We start from the raw sequence: 20221 nt of genomic DNA, 5'->3' as shown, positions 1-20221 counted from the left end.
CGGGCACTATCGGCTTATCTTCGTTTGCCTTCGTAATCTATTGCCTGACCTTCGTAACTTTCACACCACTTCGTACTACGTCACAAGTGCAACTAACTTCAGTTTGATTGTGTGAAATTTTCGAATGTGCGTCCCAGGAAAACTTTTCATTTCTTTTCCCGCTTTTCCCCCAAATAAATGTCCCCAAAGTAGAATGTTTTGCATTTTCTAAGTGTCCCCAACATCAAAAATCGCCATTGCTTTGTCTCTTTATGCATTATGTGTGTTCCAGAGTGATTTTTGCAGCAGGTGAGTGATGCAAATGGGAGCTTGCCAAAAAAACGCCAGCGCGAGAACAAAAATTTGTGATCTTTTTGCGTGGAGCTTTTTTCACTTTTTACCGCACAAATCGTGCTGTGGTGTTTAGCAAGGCAAACAGAGAGGTGATGCGTAGTGGAGCGTTGGCTCTTGAGCAAATATTTGCACACATTTCACTTTTATCGCGCGCGCAAAGAAGCGTCGTGATTGTTTCCGGATGATTACAGCCTCCGCTTGTCTCACCATTGTTGCAGATTCGCATCCGGAGGTTGAGGTGAAAAAATGGAGCGTTTTCGGCTTCCAATGGAGCCCCGTGAGGCTACACCATCGCTCCAGGGTGGGGGGAAGCTACATGAGAAGAGTCTAGCAGATAGTGGGTACAATACGTCGGAGCTCAGTGCCATCAGTGAGGCACACAATTCGCACTTTCGTGGCTCCAGCATTGAGGAGGATGTGGAAATTGATGAGAATGCCGAGCCACCAACTCCAACAACACGGAATCTCAGTAAATTCTCAGCCTTACAGCTCACAACCCCAAAATCCACGTCTGAGCTGCGTTCCCCCCTGAAGAGATCCACCACCAATGATGGCAGTACAACACCCAAAAAGATGCGGTACAGTGATGAAAATGCGGGCTACGAAACACCCAAAAAAGCCCCATTTGGGCGCAAAAAATCCTTCAGGGATCGCATAAAATCCGACGCGGATATCAAGACATCCCAACTACCACTATCACCCATCACATCGAACATTAGCAAGTCAGCTTCCAAGATTCTCGGAGAGAATCAATTTGAGAATCTCTCGAGTACCCCCATTAAGCATGGCTTCCGTCCTGATTTCTACGTGGAAACAGTCGAGAATGTTTGCTGGAATCCCCTTCTACCCAAATCACGTTCACCGCGAATGAAACGGAAGCTCCTGCGGAAAATTCAGAGCTTCAGCCCGCGAAAGTGGCAGCTAGGGCAGAACTACACGCGTCGCTTGGAGCAGTGTCCATCACCAATTGCCATTGATGAGGACACCCCACCAGCAGAGAATCCAGCTCAGGAGATTATTTCCTTCAATACGCGACAGTTTAATAATCTCCTCACTGTTCCATCAACGAAACATTCCAGCTCAAATGAGGTAAGTGCTCGATTTTATTCTTTTTTTTTCATAAAGCTTCCGCTTAAAAATTACCAAAAAATAATGAAAGAAAATAAAATTGAAGAACAGTTGGTTGCTTTTCTGTATAGAGCAAAGAAGACTATAAAGTGGAATCATTTTGATAAAATTACGCTATGTCCATGCTAAACTGTTATATCTCACGTATTTCATTTATTTTTTGTATTCTTATAATTTTCACAAAAACTGGTGATATTCTTTTACAAGAAAATAGAAAGAAAAGAAAAATCTTTTGCAAAAAATAATATTTTTGAGAGGAATTTTACAAGGATCCATAAAAGACCAAAAGGAATGTTTTAAGGGAAAAATAAAATCTAATTTTATTTTTAAAAAAAATCCTTTTTTGATTTGTTGTTGTTGTTGTTGTTTGGGAAAGCGCGCGGCGTCCGGGCGGCCATATGCGCCTTTTTTGATTTGATTTAAAAAATTTGTAAGAATATACGACATCTATATTTCAATTAATATTTAATAAGAAATTAGAATTAAATGTGTCGCAAAGAAGAGAAAAAAACGCTGTGAATTTTTTTTCTTGTTCATTAACCCTTTCGCGTTTTTTTGGGTCATACGCTGACCCAAATGTGAAACATTTTATTTTTCTAATTATGAATTTAATTGTTTTTTCACATTACAAATTCATCAAATTCACATAAAAGAGGCCAAAGAAGACATTCTGACTGAGAAAAATCTTTTTTAAGCATCTAGACAATAAATATTATCATAAAATGAGCTCATGTTTCAATGTTTTAATGCTTCACGTGGCCGCGAAAGGGTTAACCTTTTAACGTCCAACGTGAAACATAAAAACATTGAAACATGCGCTCTTTTATCGCGATTTTTATTCTATGAATTTTTTTAGAGGACTTTTCTCACTCAGAACGTCTTCTTTGACCCCTTATTCGTGAATTTGATTCATTTCTAACATGGAAAAACAATTACATTCATAAAAAATTGAAAAAATAAAATGTTTCACGTTTGGGTCAGCGTATGACCCAAAAAACCTTAAAGGGTTAAAATAAAAAGAGAAAATGCAATGATGCAGGGGCGTACCCAAAAATCTATTCTAGAAGCTGTTCTCATTTTTTTTTAACTTAAAGATCACTAAAATAAATTTAAAAGAAAATCTTTAAAAGTTCAATTTTTTGAAGATTACGATTACTGAACAATTAGCGGCTGTTGCATTTAAATTAAAAAAACTTCTAACGATTGCTTTAGCCTAACGTTTTATGTTACATTTGAAATTCATGTTCTAACATTGAAAAGATCTACTTTTTCTAACGTTTGTTTGACGCATATCGTTTTAAATTTATTTTTAAAGTTTGTCTAGTTTTGTGTAGCCGACATGAAATTATGAAGTGAAATGGAAAATTTTGAAAATCTCAGTTCAGAATTAAACGCGCAATTCTGCCAGAGCTTTCGGCACAAGACCGTGCCTTCCTCAGTGGCTCTGAGGAGAGGAAAATTTTATTACAATCAAATGTACAGAGAAAGAAATGTACAGAAAAACAAACATTCAAAATTCTTACATCATGTGCAAACAATTTCTGAACATCGTCAAGTTTTAGTATCTGTTAAAGTTTGTCATTTGTTTCGTTCGTCCTTCTAACGTTTGACAGAGTTTGACGTTTTTTTTTAGCCATTTTGACGTTTTGTTTAACCGAGCTTGAGACCGAAAATCCGTTTATTTATTTATTTTATTTTATGTGCTTAAATACGTAAATAATCTCCCTGACTCTATAAGTGCAATAATGACGTCATTTTTCACATTTTGTAGCAAATCATTGTCGGCTTTTAGTCGATCTCTCAGTGATAAATGAAAAGTCTCTTTGACGATTTCTTATTCTGTTTTGATCCTCTATGATAATATTCCAATTTTTTCTCCAATAAGGAATTTTTTCGCATGGGTAAAACTGAATTTAAAACTGTGCAAATTGTACAAAGGGTTAAATTGTAACAAACGGCTAAGTCTGTTTCAGCTTTTAACAACTAATAAACGTTTTTTAGTCATATCTTCTTTGAATTCAGTTTGACAAGGTTTCATCTAATAATAAATTTTATTTTTCTTTTGTTTTAACTTTCTTTTTATTTATTTATTTTGTCATCAATTTAGGCTCAATTTAAACTATTATAGAGACATTATTAAAGTAAATAAGAGACCATGAAAAATAGTTTTTTGTTTGCCCCTCTGTTCAATTAGCGAGTTGTCTATATAAGTTTATTTTATTCATTTAATTCACTTGCGTACGCTACTGACTTTATTATTATCTAACACGCAACTACACGCAAAATGATTGAAGAAGAGAATTTATTTAATTTCTGATTAATTTTTTGGCAATAAACGCGTTTTTTCTTTGTATGGAAAGATTATAAATACAAAATGCGAGTTATTTTATGGAAATTCCTCCTTATTTATGCTTTCAATATCGCCTCAACTCTTCTTCATGCTCTTCTGATAAGACGTTGAGTTTATTTATTTTCTTTTTTTGCTGACTGGGTACTTTGTACATTTCTAAGTACATAACACGATAGAAAAAAAAATACAAAAAAAATTCCCGCAAAAAGATTCAAAGTTGGGTGAAAATGTTGTGCAAAATGATTTTACAAAGAAACTCCGCGTGTACTGCTAAAAAGGAAATAAATCTCCAAAAGAGGAATGAATTGAGCAAAAAAAATGTCTCTCTTTTGCCAACTTCTCCCTACTCTGTGTTCACCTTGTTTTTTTTTTTTCATGAATAATCAATGAGAATTTTGCAAAGATTTCGGTGATTTTTTGCACGGAGGAAAAAAATATAAATCTCCGCAAAATTACTGATGCGAAAATAATACATAAAAAGATTATGTATTGCCTGTGAGAGGAGCTATAAAATATGCACATAAAGCACACTAAATTGGCTATTTAGATAAAATAGAGGCAATTCTCGTGAATTTGCTGGATTGCCCGAAGAAAGGCAACATCCCCCCGCGCGCACAATTCTTCTTCTCATATTGTGTGCGTCTCAGTCCCGTTTTACGGCCACAATACGTCTTCCGTGGCTTTTTTTTGCATTCTTTTTCGCCATTTCTTTTATTGGCTCAACAAGATCGCGGGATCTCTCTCTCTCTCTTTTGCTCTTTGTGCAGAAATGGCCAAAAAAGGCACAAGATTGCCAATTTTAATTAATTTCAAACTAAATTAATGAAGCAATTCTGATGGAGAAAACAGCCACTAAAATGTGAGATAATTCTCTTTTGGTGACAAAAATAGGCAATTTTTGATCTTCTTAATGGATTTTATGGCTAAATAGTTACTTCCGGAATGAGTTTAGAATTAAATAATCTGATTTTTCTTATTTATTTGCTGTTTAAGTTCGGGAATAAATTCATTAGGGGTCTTGCTTGCATTAAATTTTGTTAAGAAAAATGATATAAATAAAAGAAGAATCTTGGTTCTTAAGAAGAACAAAGATTGGTTTATAAATTCGGTTAAATTATTTTATTTGGCGACCGCACGATTATCAGATGAAGCACAAAAATCTGTTTTAATCGTTTTAATTCATTGAAAAACTCATTTAAAGATTTCTTAAAGAGATTCATTTTTTTTACACAAACATTTCTTTTTTTTTTTGAAGTCTTAAATTGGTAGAGACTGAGGAGCAAAATTCTAGAAAGTACTAAATTCTAGTCGATCACATTAAATTCAATTTAGTACTTTATAAACTTAAGTTTAGTACATTTCCCCTGTTGTATTCAGAATACTTTTTCAGCTAGAATTTACTAAGTTTTTGAATAAAATTTTGTACTTTTAATTATTGAAATTAGTACTTTTTCGGCTTTAATTTACTAGTGCTTCGGCTAGAATTTAGTACCTACTTTTTAACAATTCAATCTTAAGAAGTAAATTCAATAATTAAAAGTACTAAAAGCCAAAAATATAGTAAATTCTAATCGAAAAAGTTCTGAATTAAATATTAGGAAAAAGTATTTAATTTAAGGCAAATATGTACTAAATTAAAGCTAAAAAGTACTAAATTTAATCCTAAAAAGTACTAAAAATGTAAATTGTAACCGAGAAAGTAGTAAATTTAAGCTGAAGAAGTACTAAATTCTATCTGAAAATGAGATTATTCAGATCTTCGCTAAAATAGTCAAAATTTCTGGAAGGATCTTTAAGTTTTTTTTTCTGTATTATGCGTTGAAAATGTAAAAAATCCTCCCATATAACTCTAACGAATAATTCTTTGGAAAGTCATGGAAATCTCTGTTGGAGTTCTAATGATAAAAACAATATTCATTGTTTGCCTGAGCTCTGTCAATTTTTTACCGGCGCAACAGGTTTCTGTGTATGCGTGCGTGTGTGAGGAGAAGCCGAAAAGGTATAATTACTTGAGTTGTGAAATACGATAATTTGTCTTTTAGAGAGGTTGTAAAATTGGTTGTTGTGAATAGAAGAGGGAACTAAAGTTAAAGCCAAAAGAGAGGGTTTTCTTATCAAAATCAGTACACAAAAATCATTAGAGCTGTGAAGGCTATAACTTAATTTCTTCACAAGTTTGTGGTGTGATAAAATCTTTCTAAAAACTACAGGCAGTTGTGGATTTTTAGTTGAATTGAAGGTCTGTGGGAATTTGGATTTGAAGAGAAAGAATTTCCTTAAGAAGCCTAATTGAAGGTATGCCGAATTTTCGCATTAAAATTAAAAATTCTTGAACCTAAAATCGTATTTTTTCGTATTAACAGAATTTCTCTTGAAAAAAGGGAATGTCATCAATGGAGGGTAAAGATAAAAATCGCATAGTTTATGGTGATAATCCGGATGTGACATTTTTCTTTCCGGACAACGGAGGAGCCCAATTGTTGGTGGAAAAGAGAAAATTAGCCCAGTCAAGTGTTGTCTTTCAGAAGCAATTCTCCGAAGGATTCGAAAGTAGTGATCGTATTGCAATAAAGGATATTTCATTTGATACTTTCAACGTTGCAATGAAGGAAATTTATGGGAGTTCAATTGAGATTAGGGAATCAAACTATCAGGAACTTCTCTATGTGGCCTCAAAATATTTTATCTACACCCTCATTGAGAAAATCATTCAATTTGCTTTGACTTTTATATCGGCAAAAAATCTCACGGAACACTTTGAAGCCATTGAACGGTATGAGATAAAGAGACTCAATGATCACATTGAAGATATTTGTGTGCGACATCCATTGGAGATTATTGAGAAGTTGGATTGCACAAAGGCACACATGAATCTTCTCAAAATAATCCTTCAATCGTCGAATTTAACGTGCTCTGAGTACGATCTGTACGTTGCTGTTGTGAACATGATGAAGGAAGCTTCGAAGGATGCCCTCGATGTTGCCACGGAAATGAGGAAAAAGTTGGGAAATTTGATTAATTTCATTCGTTTTCCCGTCATGTCAATTGATGAGCTAATCCTCTGTGCTAAACCACCGTCGCTCTTGACAAAGGAGCAAGCTCTTGATCTCCTTTTGTGGGTTAAATGTGGAATTTACAGTGAATCCGTTCAATTCTTCTCAACAAATTCGAGATCAATTCCAAATTTTGATAGATGCCCCCACTGTAATGATAGGTACGCATACTGCTTGTCCTGCAGCAAGTACAGATGAAGGTTTGATGGGAATAATTAAACGATGATTAAATAATCTGCAAAAGCTTCTAAATCTTCAATGTTTTAAATAAACCAATACCTGATGAAGGAGACATTATTTAACCGAAATGAATGAAGGAGTTTTTTTATTGTTAAGATTTATTATAAAAATCAATAATACTATTGGAATAAATGAATTTCTTGTGAAACTTTTGACATTTATTTTATAAATTTTTATTTACTTTTTTTAAAGTTTGACGTTTCTTTTCTATCTTTTGACGTTTGTTTTACAGTTTGACACTTCTTTTCATTCGTTTCTAACTTTGACGTTTATTTTTTAACAATATTTTTCTAACGTTTGACATTTCGTCACTTGTCGCTACTTTTGTCGTATCTGGCTCAAAACTTCATAAAAAAATGTTTTATACAACAAAGGTAGCGGCAAGTGACGATGTTTCAATATTTGACATCTTTTTCATACGTTTAACATTTATTTCGGAACTTTTGATGTTTCTTTTCTGAATTTTAATTAATTTTTTAGCTGTGATTCTTTCTTAAAAGAAGCACAGCTTCTGTGTACACTCTAAAATGCAAAGTCGTCAGATCGGGCTCAAACTTGGGATGAGCACGAATTAGGGTCCCTACATTCCAAAAAACGTATGCGCCAAAAATCTGTCCGGCCGTCCGTCCGTCCGTCCGTCCGTCCGGCCGGCCGGAGTATAACGGTATATTGCGAGAGAACGGTGGTAGATAGAGACTTGCGGTCAACGGCAAAGTTCATATATCGTGTGGAAGAAATCCGATTATGACGTCAAATCCACCCCCCCACCCCCCCGTCCGCCATTTTGAATAACCTCAAAATTTTGTTTTCGCTATATCTCAGCCCCTATTATAGCTAAAAATCTGAAATTTTTATATGTTGTAGGGGCCATCAAGAGCTTTCCAACGATACCTCATTTTCGAAAATCGGTTAAGCCGTTTAACCAATATGGCCGCCACAATTTTTCATCGAAAATCGACCATAACTCGAGAAAGGCTTGACCGATTTTGATCAACTCAAGCTCAAATGAAAGCTCTCAGCAAGCCCTACAACTTTCTAGAACATCCAAAGTTTCAAAAATGACCGCTAGAGGACCAAAAATCAAAAACAAAATTTTCGATTAGTTTTCGATGAATATCTCGAGCACCGCTTTATAGATTTGCTTCATATTTTGATATGTTATAGCTGACTATAATATCTTTCACCATGCCAAAAATGAAGAAAATCTATGTAGCCGTTCCGGAGATATCGCTTTTTAAAGTTTACGTGTCATATCTTGAGTTAGTTAAGTTCCGCGCCCCGCGAAGCGGGGCGTTTTATATATACAAAAGTAAAGTGAAATATATGTATATAAATGCATAGATATATATATTATATATACATATAAAAATGCAAAGATAAATATATATAACTGCAAAGATAAAAATTAAATATAGCATGGATGGAACAGTATAAAGCGAAAGGACGGTAAGTAAAACTTACGGGCTGTGATTCTTTCTTTGTCAGTAAAATGTGAAAATGACTGAAAATTGAGGATTGGCAAATTTTGAGGACGGCTTTCTCGCGTACTGAATCACAGCCAACGCCCACGATTAGGGCTTCTCACAAAATTTCTGCGCGTTGGCTGTGATTCAGTGCGCGAGAAAGCCGTCCTCAAAATTTGCCAATCCTCAATTTTCAGTCATTTTCACATTTTACTGACAAAGAAAGAATCACAGCCCGTAAGTTTTACTTACCGTCCTTTCGCTTTATACTGTTCCATCCATTTTTATAGTTTGACGTTTTTCCTTGATTTTTTTTTCAACTTTTGACGATTGTTTTAGTGTTTGACAATTCTTTTCTATTGTTTCAATTTTGTTCTAACTTTGACGTTTCTTTTCTAACGTCTTGATTTAACGTCTGATGTTTCAAAAGAAAACGTAAGATTTCTTTTTTTTTCTATGTTTCTTTTCTTAAATTTGACTTTTCTTCTTCTTCTTTATAAAGTTTTTGGACCAAAGCGTGATTTTGACATTCACTTTATCCTAACGTTTGACTTTTATTGGTTTCTTTTATTACGAGTATCATTTGATTTTTCTTTTCTAACGTTTGACGTTTATGTTGTAATATTTGATGTTTTTTAACGTTTGACATTTATTTTATTTACGTTTTAAATTTATTTTTCTAACTGAGACGCTTTTCGTGTTTTTTAATAGAATTTAGCATGAAAATAATTTCTTTTGAGCTCCAATGGGAAACCTGAACTATGTGAATTTTTAGGGTGTTTAGACACAACAAATCCACTCTGATTACACCCCTGAAAATTAGATTTTATTTAATGAAAAAAATTCCTGCAACCAACTGAATAAAATAAAACTTCAAAAAGGAAGCAAAAAAATATTAATTCTTTTTCAAAAAAATAATGATTAAAATTTAATGGAAATTGTTCAATTAATTTTGTATGTAGGTTAAGACTAAAAATGCCCCCTGTGCTGCTCCAGCTGCTGGTCTTGAGAATTTCTCTATATCTCGTCATGTCCTGGAGACAGTGGAGGAAGAGGAGAAAGATGGAATGAATCTCATTCCATTGGAGGAGATTAGTTCACAAAGTATTCGTGAGTATTTCCATGAGATGCGTAGCATGACGGAAGAAGCTTCGGGATATTCAGCGGCACCCCGAGTGAGTCTTTCAAGTTCATCCCTTCGTCATAAGGATTCTCTTGAACTTTTGCACTTTGCCCCCGATGATGGTGAGGAAGAGAAGCAGAAGGAGAAGAAGGAGAAGGAAGAAGGGTTGCAGGAGGAGATGATGGATATTAGTCTCACACCGAAACACATTGTCACATTGGATGATAGTGTGGTGGAGGAGGAAGTGCGAAAGGGTGTCAAGAGAACTGTGGGAACATTTGAGTATTCTCCTTCGGTGTTGCATACACCGAAGAAGGTGAGACGTTGCACGAGTTTTCAGTATTCATCCGATGAGGAGAAGCATCGTCTTTTGTATCCTAATTTACCGTGTACACCACCGAAGAAGCGTGCCCGGAAATCCCTGGATTACAGCACAAAGTCATCCCCACGTAGTTCAGTGGGTGAGAGAACCCCACGACGATGTATGCCACCCAAGAGGAATTCCTACGAAGGTACAACAACATTAAATATTCTCAGTCGTCTTGCCGGGACAATTCCAGCACTTGATCGTATTTTTGCGCACCTCCGTCCGGAGGATTTGTACGCCGTGCACAATGTTTGCCGGGATTGGAGATTAATTGTCAATGGGCACCATCAGGCAGTGAAGCGTCTCCGGGCGTATGAGGAGGAACAAATTCCCATTAAAGAAAACTCCCTTGGTGGAAAGAAGGTTGCCGGAAAGAGTGCTGCAATGGGGAGGATTCATCTGCGTGAGTTGAATTCCCTGGATGAGGAGGAGATTCGTCGACACAGTGTTGTCCGTTCACCGCCCAATAGTCCGTCAACGAGGAAACATCGGGATCATCAGAAGGTATTAAATTGGCTTAAAATGATTTTTGCAGGATTAATATGAAAAAAAAAATCCTTTTTCCTTTCCCTGCAGTTCCTGTCACGTCTCGATGAGCGTGCAAAGGTGATTAAATGCCCAAAATGCTTCAAGTCATCCCTCATTATGAGCCCCCGGCGGCAGAAACGTTGCGCCATGGCGACAGCAAGGATCAGCCCGGCGAAGAGATCACCCGCAAAGAGGAATCTCTTCCGTGCAAATAACACAATTGGCGCATTCCCAGCACGACGTGAGGATAAAATGCTCGGTGCCACGGGGAAGTCAACCTCCCTTCCGGATGATTTGAGTACATTTGAACGGGAACTGTGTACGCGCAATAGGAGCCTCATTGGTGATGGGGTGCGCTATGAAACATACGCAATTTGTTCCCATGAATCGTGTCGTTTTACATTCTGCACAACTTGCTATGGGGAACGTCATGAGGTGGGGAAGTGCATTGAGTTGGAGCCACGATCGCCGGTGCGTGTGGAGGAGGAGTACAAGAGGCGTATTGTGCCGGGCTCAAAGAGGAGCAAGAGGAATCTCAAGAGACTCTAAAACACAAAACAAATACTCTCAAAAAAAAAACGACAAACTCTACCCCCCGTTTTAAAGCCTCCGGAACTTGCTTATTTTTATTTTCTGTATTTTGTAGATTATTCAGTACAAGTATCTGTTTGTTGCCCCCACTTTTTGCATAGATTTTAGCATTTTATTCTTTTTCTCAAGGGTTGTTCTTTAATGAATATTTTTTTTTAATAAGAAACTTTCAATGTAGTAGTAATAAAATTATGTGCGAAGAAAAATTGACCCTAAATTGGTCTGAAAAAAAAAACTAAAAATTGAGCACAAACCTTCAGGTGATAGAATTCAGGAATTTTATGATTATGATTTTGTAATTAGGACGATTTTTTTTAATGTTTATATGTAGTGCTTTTGGTGAAAGGGAGAAGAAATTATTGAACCCTTAAATTCCTCTAAAAGAAATTTTAATTAAAAATAAAAGAAGTGCCTTCAATGGCCTTAATCGTGTGAAAAATCTTGCTTATCAGCAGTATTAGAAGCTAGAATTTTTTTTTTTTGAAAGAAAAGAACAACAATTCAGGGTGATTAAATCAATCTCAAGGATTTTTTAGAGTATTCTGTCTACTTATAAGAACGTATCATCACATGATTTGTAAGGAGGAGGATTTTCGTTATTTTATAATAAAATTAAATTGAAAAAAAAAAGTTTTCATTTGTTTTTTTTTTGGACTACTTTTTGGATTTGGCGCCCTAAATATAGTTCCAAACGCCACCACTGCTATTTTTTGGTACATTTTTCTCAAGAGAAAATGAGACGGTGCACGTCACTGATACTGTCTCCCTCACACTTTCAGTTTTTCGCAATCTTCTCACGTTTTCCACCGAATTTCCCGGTGAAATTGTGCTTTTTGTGACCAGGAAGCGACGCCGCGTCGATTGGCGTCCCAAGTTCAAAACACTCAAAATCCGCGCCAGAAAAAGTCGTACAAAATGTTTTTTTTAATCCGGCGAATTTCGCGCCCAAATTTTTACTGAAGCTCCCCGGGGTCCCCCTAAGCATTTCCCGCGTAGGCCCAAGTCGCAAAAATGAGTTTTTCCCGGAAAATTAATATTATAAAATTTTTCCGCACAAACGGCACAAACTTCTTATAATACTCATTACGCGTCATGGGTTTGTCATGAGTCGATGCGTAGTACGCGTGTTGTCAACTGGGTTAACGTTTTTATTTCTGTCATTCAAAACCGTTGCTTTTTGCCGGCTTTTTTCTCTCCTGAAAATCTCAATTTTCCTGGTGAAAATGGAAATCTCTATTAGTCCACAAATGGTGGAAAAGCTCAGTGAGTATTTTCTGCAATTAAATTGCATTTTGGGGATGAAATTTTAGGGAATTTCCGGATGTTCTTTCAGGCCATCCAATTCAGGAGATTCGCGTCCGGACACTACGGAATTTGGAGGGAAAATTGAGCAAAGCCCTCATCAGTGGGAATGAGATTAGTTTTAGTGGAGTCGAAGTGATTCGTGCCCTGTTACGATGGTTCTCCCAGGAGCCCCTCTGTGAGGAAGCTTTGGCCCTCAATGTTATCTTCTTGGTGCTAAATGTAAGGAAAGAAACTTTTTTGGGGGTTTCCTGAACAATCAGCTGGAGGAATTTTGTTTTCTTTGCAGAGTAAATACGGCCCTGAGATTATCAAGTACTTCACCAAAGGCTTCCTGAAGGGGGAATTGAGTTCAATACGAGGGATTCTCAAGGATGACGAGCACAGAGACATCCTGCAGGACATTGCGTGCGTTATTGAGCAATCACAGGAAGAGGGGATTGTGCCAGTTGTCATTGATCTCACGGAAGATTTGCCAGATTTAATGGAGAATCTTCACGTTGAGGAGGTGCAATTGACTCCGAGGGAGTACGTGAAGTGCTGGAGCTGCCCCAAAGCTCCTGATTTGCAATCCCTGAAACTCATGCGAGAATCCCTTCTGTCGGACAGTGAACAAGCTTCGAAGCATGCTGTGGAGTTTCTGAGTAATTCCCTCAAAGATTATCCAGCAGAGTGGATTCTGCAGCCACCTTACCTCATCACAACACTCCAGGAACTCCTCACAGCTCGTCAGGATATCGGAGAAATTGTCCGGAAGTTCAATGAACAGCTCATAAAGCGAATTTTCCTGCGCGAGTGCACAGCTCTCTATATGCCGCCCGAGGAAATGTCCACGGAAGTCTCAACACAGATTTCCGTGTCAAAGTACTGCAGGGAAACCTTTGAGATTGTCAGCACAATGCTGAAGGGAACAGAAGATCAAGCCACAATTAATTGGTGCTTTGACATCTTCAGCCAACTCGTGCATCTTCTCACCATTGATGCGCAGAGACTTCAAACAGTTGTGGAATTTTGCCTCCGGGAACTTGGGATCCTGTGCAAATTCTTCCGGAAGTGTCTGGGCTACAGAGTACGGGATTTTGCAGCAAGGAAGCTCTATATAAAAGTTCTTCAGCTTATTCTACGCCTTAGAGATGTTCCCGGAAGTGCCGGAGAGGAAGAAATTGTGCTTGAAGAGCTCAATATTGCACGATTGGATGTTGCCTTGAAGACATGCTATCCGGACATCTACAGTGCCATTGAGAAGGCCTGCCCCGGAGGGGAGAAGAACACTGAAGTTTTGTTAAAGTGCGAGGAACTCCTTCGTCCGGCTGTGGATCTTCTGCGTCCCATTGAAAAGCTTCCGGATGCGGAGATTCTCCTCCTTGGGGTGGAAGCTCTCCAGTCTTCATGCATCCACAGGAGTACACAGCTGGCTGAGACACTCCTCAATGCCATTGTCAGCTGTATTCATTTGTTTCCGGGAAATTGTCAATTGCGCACAGCTGGGGAGTGGATTATGCTTAAATTGCTGGCTAATCCCTGCTTGGAGATACAACGATGTGCCTACACGGGGGCAGCGGAGAAGATGAAGCATTTTGTGTCGTCACTGATGAGTGGGGAGCAAGTGCTTGGGGGTCGTGATACACAGAGTACCTTCCGGAATCTCGGAATCCCACTTACGAGGGAAATTCTCACGGAAATTGTGGCTTTTGGCTGCACCCACGCAGATCCGGCAATTCATTCAAGTGCCGAAACGATGCTTCTCTTCATCCTGCGTAGTCGTGTCATCCTGAAGGAGCAATGGCGGCTTCTCAAGGAGATTGTCTTCCCCATTTTGCCACTTTTGCAGTGCTGGACGTCAAAGGCAACGCCCCTGGGGGAGGCAATTCTCAGTACACTCCATCCGGATAATGACATAATCACCCCATTGGATGGGATACAGACAGCAGTGAGACTTCTCTTCTGCCCGGATCCACTTGTCAGGGATACAGCCATCTCGTGGCTTCTCTACATCCTCAGCTGCCTTCCTAATTCGCCGGAAATGCTGCCCAATATCTCCCAGATTGCTGACACTGTGCCCAATGATATTGCCCTGATTGACTATCAAATCAACATGGGGGCACGCTTCAAGACAACTTCCGGATACCATGATGTCTCCGTGGGCAACCTCCTTACAATTCTGGAGAGTGATGGCGTTGAAGCAGCCGTCCGGAAGACAACTGTGATGCAATTGAATCTCCTAGCGCTGAATCCCAATGTCAATGAGCAGCTCTCGGAAGGTCAGGGATGGGTCAAAGTACTCGAAGTGCTCGATAAATGCTTCAAATTGGATCAGACGCGTGATTATGTGGATATTTGCATTCCTGCCATTGGGGTTTTCTCAAAAATTCTCCTTCACTCCCAGGAACTTCGGCAGGATCTTGCAGATGAGATTAACATCTACTTCATCCTCCTCCGGGGCTTGCTAATGTTTCATCATGATGCCAATCTCAAGGCGGATGCTGCCACAGCGCTTTTCCTCTTGGCTTTTGCTGACTACAGCATTGGTGCGTACAGTGTGTCCCTGCCGCATCTAATGAAGAAGCTACAGGTGCCTTTTGCACAGCAGATTCACTGGAGTGAGAGCCCCCATAGATTTCTCTCAGAACTCAATGAGATCTTTGAGGAAGCCCCATCGAGACCGCCCTCAGCACGCATACAAGTAGATTCAGGGACTTCATGGCAATTCCTACGGATTTCCTTTGCAAATTTATGGTTTGGTGGCTTAGAGAATGTCCTCACAAATGCCCGGAACTCCAAGAAGCTAACCGAAAGTTCTGAAAGAATAAACTACGCTCACATAGCGCACGGGAAGGAGATGAAATTCATCAATTTCTTGCGTTTTAGTGATAATCTCAAGATAACCGAAAGGGATCTCCTGTTCATTCATTCCTCCCTCCCAATGGACTCATTCCGGTATTTTATTCATCAAATTGAGAATGCCACAACGCATCAGGAGGTTGCAATGGCCATTGCACACATTCAATGCAATTTAAGCCTTCATCCTGGGAGGAAGTTCCCCATGGAGACTCTCGTGGACATTGTGAAGAAGTTCTTTTTGACACCACCTACATCTGCAGATGATTCTCAGCTTTTCCTTGAAGCCGTGAAGCTCATGCGAACAGTTCTGGAGCACGATGAAGATGGAAAAGCATTCGCGTGGCTCATTCGACAGATTAACCAGCGGAATTCGAGCTTTATAAGTATCTTGAAGGCTTCCGGAACAACCTTGACGCTGCTGGAAGAGACCACTGCGCTTCTCAAGAAGGTTGTTGAGCAAATTTACGCATGTGGTGCAAAGGAGAATAGCGAAAATTGTCTGGGAGACATTTTTTCAGCTCTCGCAAAAGCCCTCGAGGGGTGTTTTGTTCAGGGGGAGAGTAGGGATATGAATCGTGGGAGAATTCTCATGGATTTTATGGCTTTCCTCGCGGACATTGTGTCCCTGCAGGAGGATAAAGTAAACAGGATTATTAGTCGACTTTTGCAGTACATTACTTCGGTGAAAAGTCTCTGCCAATCCGGGTCGAAGTTCCTTGTGAGTTGCTTGGTGGCCATTCGGGGATTTATGGGACTAACAAATGAGATTCAGCTGAAGCCGAAGCATGTGAGGCACATGAGTGGATTGTGCAGTCATACGGATATGTGGGTGCGACAGAATGCCTGGATGATTCTCTGTAGGATGGCGGGGAGATTTCAAGGAGCAGCATTGCTGGTTGATGAGCTTAAATTCCTCCCTGGTGGCTTCCATGCGTGCTGCATTGGGACAGTTCTGGATGGTCGTGAGAGTGGCTTTATTCGTGAATTGGCTGCGTGTTGTTTCGCTAATCTCACATCACATTGTCTCCCATTGGGTGGGATTGCTTCTCAAGTTTCACCACGATGCAGTGAATCCCTCTCCATGGGAGATTCCTCCGCTGAGGACGCCATTGGGCTCATTGTGAGGAAGCATAATCTCGCTGGAATAATTACAAAGGACCTTGAACATGCCTACATTTGGGATGCTGTTCCAACGTTGGAAGATCCTGCAGAAGGGAAGCTCATAACAAGCCCAAATGTCATCAATGGCTTCTCACTTCTCCTCAAATCCATCATTGACATTGATGCGTCCTACGTAGATGTTCTCCTGGAGGAAAATTGCCTTCAAACATTCATCAATGTCCTCGCCATGGTTCCTACAAATCCCACAGAGCACACCTTCGAGATGGCAATGGGAATTTGCAGACTTCTCATTCCGTGCTTGGAGAAAAATGAAGAAATTCTCGCAGCGATTGCGCAGAATCATGCAGCTATAGCCACCCTTCTCTTCCTCCAGGATGCTCAGCTGTATTCAAAGACTGATCCTTCCCAGAACATGTTCAGGATATTCATTAAAACTCTAACAATCATTGGAACTTCCCCCTTTGGGTTCAATGTCATAACCACATTGGCACAGCAACAAAACCATCAGAAAGTATTCTCTCTTCTCATCTTGGGACTACGCACGGAAGTCACGTTAAATCTCCAGCTTGCAGCTTTGGAATTTCTCGAAGTTTACCTTCAAATGGGCCTAAAGGAGAACAATGAGAATTTCATGCAGCTCATTGAACCAACAACCGATCAGGAGAATGATGAAAACATCGATCCCAATGCTGCGTCCAAAGAAGAACATTCAGAAAAGCCACCAATAGCAATGCAACTCTTCCGGAGAGTGGAGAAACTCTTCAGGATGATGTGTGCTCGTGATAAACCCGAAATAGCATCATTCATCATGTGCAATGTGAAGAAACAAGCAGCAAAGGTCCTAGGACTTCTCCTCCAATGTAGCGCATCAGCCAGGATTATGGCACAAAACACAGAACTCTTCTCATTCCTCATGAAACGTCTCGAAGCCGTCGCCACATTTGTGGGGGCTTCATGTGCTGAGTATGTTCGACGCCATGGGGAAGGGAAGAAGAAGTATATAGTTGAGGAATTGAGAATGATCACACAAATACTCTGTCAGTGGTTTAAAAAGGACACACTAGAGAAGGAAGCTGATGTAGCAGTAATTTGCAAAGTTCTCCAAAGATTGTGGACCTGGAGTGGATCACATAAATCTCTACAGGTTTGTTTAAATTAGTTTAAGAGGAAATTAGTTATGAAAACAGTTACTTTTGTCCTGAAAGTAATTATATTCTCTTCCTGAAAATAATTATTCTTCTCATGAAAATAGTCATTCTTGTCCGGAAAGTAATTATTCTCTTTCTGAAAATAATTATTCTTTACAGAAAACAGTAATTTTTGTCCTGAAAGTAATTATTCTCTTCCTGAAAATAATTATTCTTTTCACGGAAAGAGTCATTATTATCCGGAATGTAATTATTCTTTTCCTAAAAATATTCTTTACAGAAATAGTAATTTTTTTCCTTAAAGTAATTATTCTTTTCCTGAAAATAATTATTCCCCTTGAAAATAATCATTATTGTTCGGAAAGTAATTATTCTCCTCCTGAAAATATTTATTCTTTACAGAAAACAGTCATTTTTGTTCTGAAAATAATTGCTCTTTTCATATAATCATTTTTTCCTAATTGTTTTTTCTTAAAATTAATTATTCTTTTCCGTAAAGTAATTATTCTCCTGAAAATAAGAATTCTTTACATGAAAATATTTATTTTTCTGAAAACAGTTATTTTTTTTTTCCTAAAAGTAATAATTATTCTATTTCTAAATTTCTTCCCCCCAATATTAAAGAATATTAAAGAACTCAAAATATTTATTCGTTTCCTTAAAATACAAATCTTCTCAAAGAATTTCCGTCTTTCAAATAAATCTTAGATTGAAAATAATTCTTTTTCGCCTTTTAAGTTGATTATTACTTTCCTTTAAATAATTTTCCTGACATTAATTTTTTTTATATTCTCACTGTGTAAATTTATTTTTTAAAATGAATACTTTGCTATTCAAGTTGTATTAAGTATTCCATTCCGGAAAGGAATACTTTTGCTTCAGGCTTGATTGTTCGATTATTTTTCTCCCCAAATAAGGAACTTTTACATTTTTTTTATGAAGTTTTTGTTGAAAATATTTATTATTCTGTTCCGGATTTGAAAAGAATTTTAATTAATTTCTTTTAACTGTATTTGTCTGATAAATTCTCCACACAGAACAACTTCTTGGTCCTACTTGTGAATCTCAGTGAATACTCTCATCCCTTCTGTCGTCGTGCTGCAACTCACTCCAGCGCCAATACGGAGACAATCCTTGAGCTGATGATCAAGAATGCAGCGAAGGAAACTAATAAAGCAAAACAGGAAGACGTTGATGTGATTAATCTTCGTATTATCATGAGATTCCTCATAAATTGCTGCTCCTGCATTGAGGGACGTATGGCGATGACGAGACAGGGACTTTTGGAGCACATTAGTCAATTTCATCCGCACGTTACGCGTTTGCAGCGTTCACACACAGCTGTTATTGAGGAGTGGTTGACCTTCTATGAGATCCTCACGCGATACCCCGAGGGGAGGGCTGCAAAGTACCTCACAGTCCTCACGGCACTCATTCAGCAGAGTAGTGTGGGAATTAGGAGGAAGGCAGTTGAGATTTTGCGAAATTTCGCCATGGATTCTGCTAATACAGCTGCTCTACTCTCTTCAGGTGAAGATTTTCTTCTTCCTGCAGGATTTTCTGATTCGAGAGAATTTTTATTTACAGAAGATTTCATGAGAACTGTGAAGATGATTCTCGATGGGAGTGATAGGGAAGATCAGCTCAATGCTACAGTAGCCATTTGGTCGATGATTGCAAACAATACGCGTGCAAAGAATGCCATAAAGAGCACGTCAATTCCTGGGAAATTGCAAGCAATTCAGAATAATCTCATCCTAGCAGGACACACTGAAGGGAACCACCTGTATTCATCGATGGAGAATATTTCTAAAATTTTAATGGTTTAATTCAAAATCTTTTCATTTTAGCGTCAAAAATTGTAGAGTTTTAATTTTATTTAATGCTTTGAAGCATATTTCTTGATTAAAAAAATTATAAAAGAATAAAACTAATCAGTGATAAAAGGGTAAAAAGCAGCACATCGTCAACAGCAACAACAAAAGAAGGATGCAAATGAAAGGTCATCACAGTGCCATGAACAAAAATAATGTGAGTCGCTTTTAAATTAAATTAAATTAATTATTTTAATTTTTATTACATTTTCTAGAATTTAATTTTACAAGTAGTTTAAGGGAGGTCTCTTGGGCAAACTGAAGGATTTTACACATTTTTAATGTTTTCATTTTTCTTGGAGTTTTTCTTAAATTTAGTTTTACGAAGTTGGTTACATTTGAAGCCTAATTATTGAAGAGTAAGAAAATCACTTTCCGCCATCTTAGATGCGACGCCATCTTGTGATTTTCCGACATTTTCCCAGAACTGCCCTAAAACACAAAAGTAGGTTTTTCTCAGAATCTACGGGATGGATTTTGATGGGGTAAAAAGCTAATGAAAGAGGAAATACCAATGCAGATTATGATGTAGCGGAATTTTGAATTTCCGTTCTGGGGCTGAGAAAAGTGAAAAAACGTCAAAAATATCTGAAAAAAGTCACATTTTTCCACTTTTCTCAGCCCCAGAATGGAAATTCAAAATTCTGGTACATCGAAATCTGCATTGACATTTCTTCTTTCATTTGCTTTTTATCCCATTAAAATCCATTCAGTAGATCCTTTGAAAAACCTACTTTTAGTTTTGAGCAAAATCACAA

At 38.2% G+C, this 20221-nt stretch overlaps 4 protein-coding genes across 5 annotated transcripts in view; all 4 read left to right on the top strand.

Annotated features, from left to right (window-relative positions):
* Positions 1–20221, top strand: part of LOC129795447 (mediator of RNA polymerase II transcription subunit 1) — a 1235552-nt gene that overhangs the window by 46330 nt on the left and 1169001 nt on the right. The window lies entirely within an intron of this gene.
* LOC129795489 (uncharacterized) lies at positions 85–11806 on the top strand. Its single transcript, XM_055836823.1, has 4 exons — positions 85–288; positions 552–1422; positions 9530–10561; positions 10634–11806. The coding sequence occupies exons 2-4, from the start codon at positions 580–582 to the stop codon at positions 11132–11134; spliced, it is 2376 nt and encodes a 791-aa protein (XP_055692798.1). The 5' UTR covers positions 85–288; positions 552–579; the 3' UTR covers positions 11135–11806.
* Positions 5663–7252, top strand: LOC129795672 (uncharacterized). 2 transcript variants are annotated; one of them, XM_055837138.1, is made up of 2 exons: positions 5663–6106; positions 6193–7252. In XM_055837138.1, exon 2 carries the CDS (start codon positions 6196–6198, stop codon positions 7060–7062), a length of 867 nt encoding a protein of 288 aa, XP_055693113.1. In that variant the 5' UTR covers positions 5663–6106; positions 6193–6195; the 3' UTR covers positions 7063–7252. The 2 variants fall into 2 exon arrangements, with proteins under 2 accessions (XP_055693113.1, XP_055693112.1); XM_055837137.1 differs by having other exon boundaries at positions 5667–6106; positions 6175–7252.
* LOC129795441 (protein rotatin homolog) lies at positions 12342–19665 on the top strand. The gene is made up of 5 exons (XM_055836718.1): positions 12342–12439; positions 12510–12700; positions 12768–17585; positions 18627–19119; positions 19177–19665. Exons 1-5 carry the CDS (start codon positions 12400–12402, stop codon positions 19416–19418), a joined length of 5784 nt encoding a protein of 1927 aa, XP_055692693.1. The 5' UTR covers positions 12342–12399; the 3' UTR covers positions 19419–19665.

The sequence above is a fragment of the Lutzomyia longipalpis genome, chromosome 4 (assembly GCF_024334085.1).
Source record: "Lutzomyia longipalpis isolate SR_M1_2022 chromosome 4, ASM2433408v1".
Taxonomy (NCBI): Eukaryota; Metazoa; Arthropoda; class Insecta; order Diptera; family Psychodidae; genus Lutzomyia; species Lutzomyia longipalpis.
This window is presented reverse-complemented; position numbering and strand designations above follow the sequence as displayed.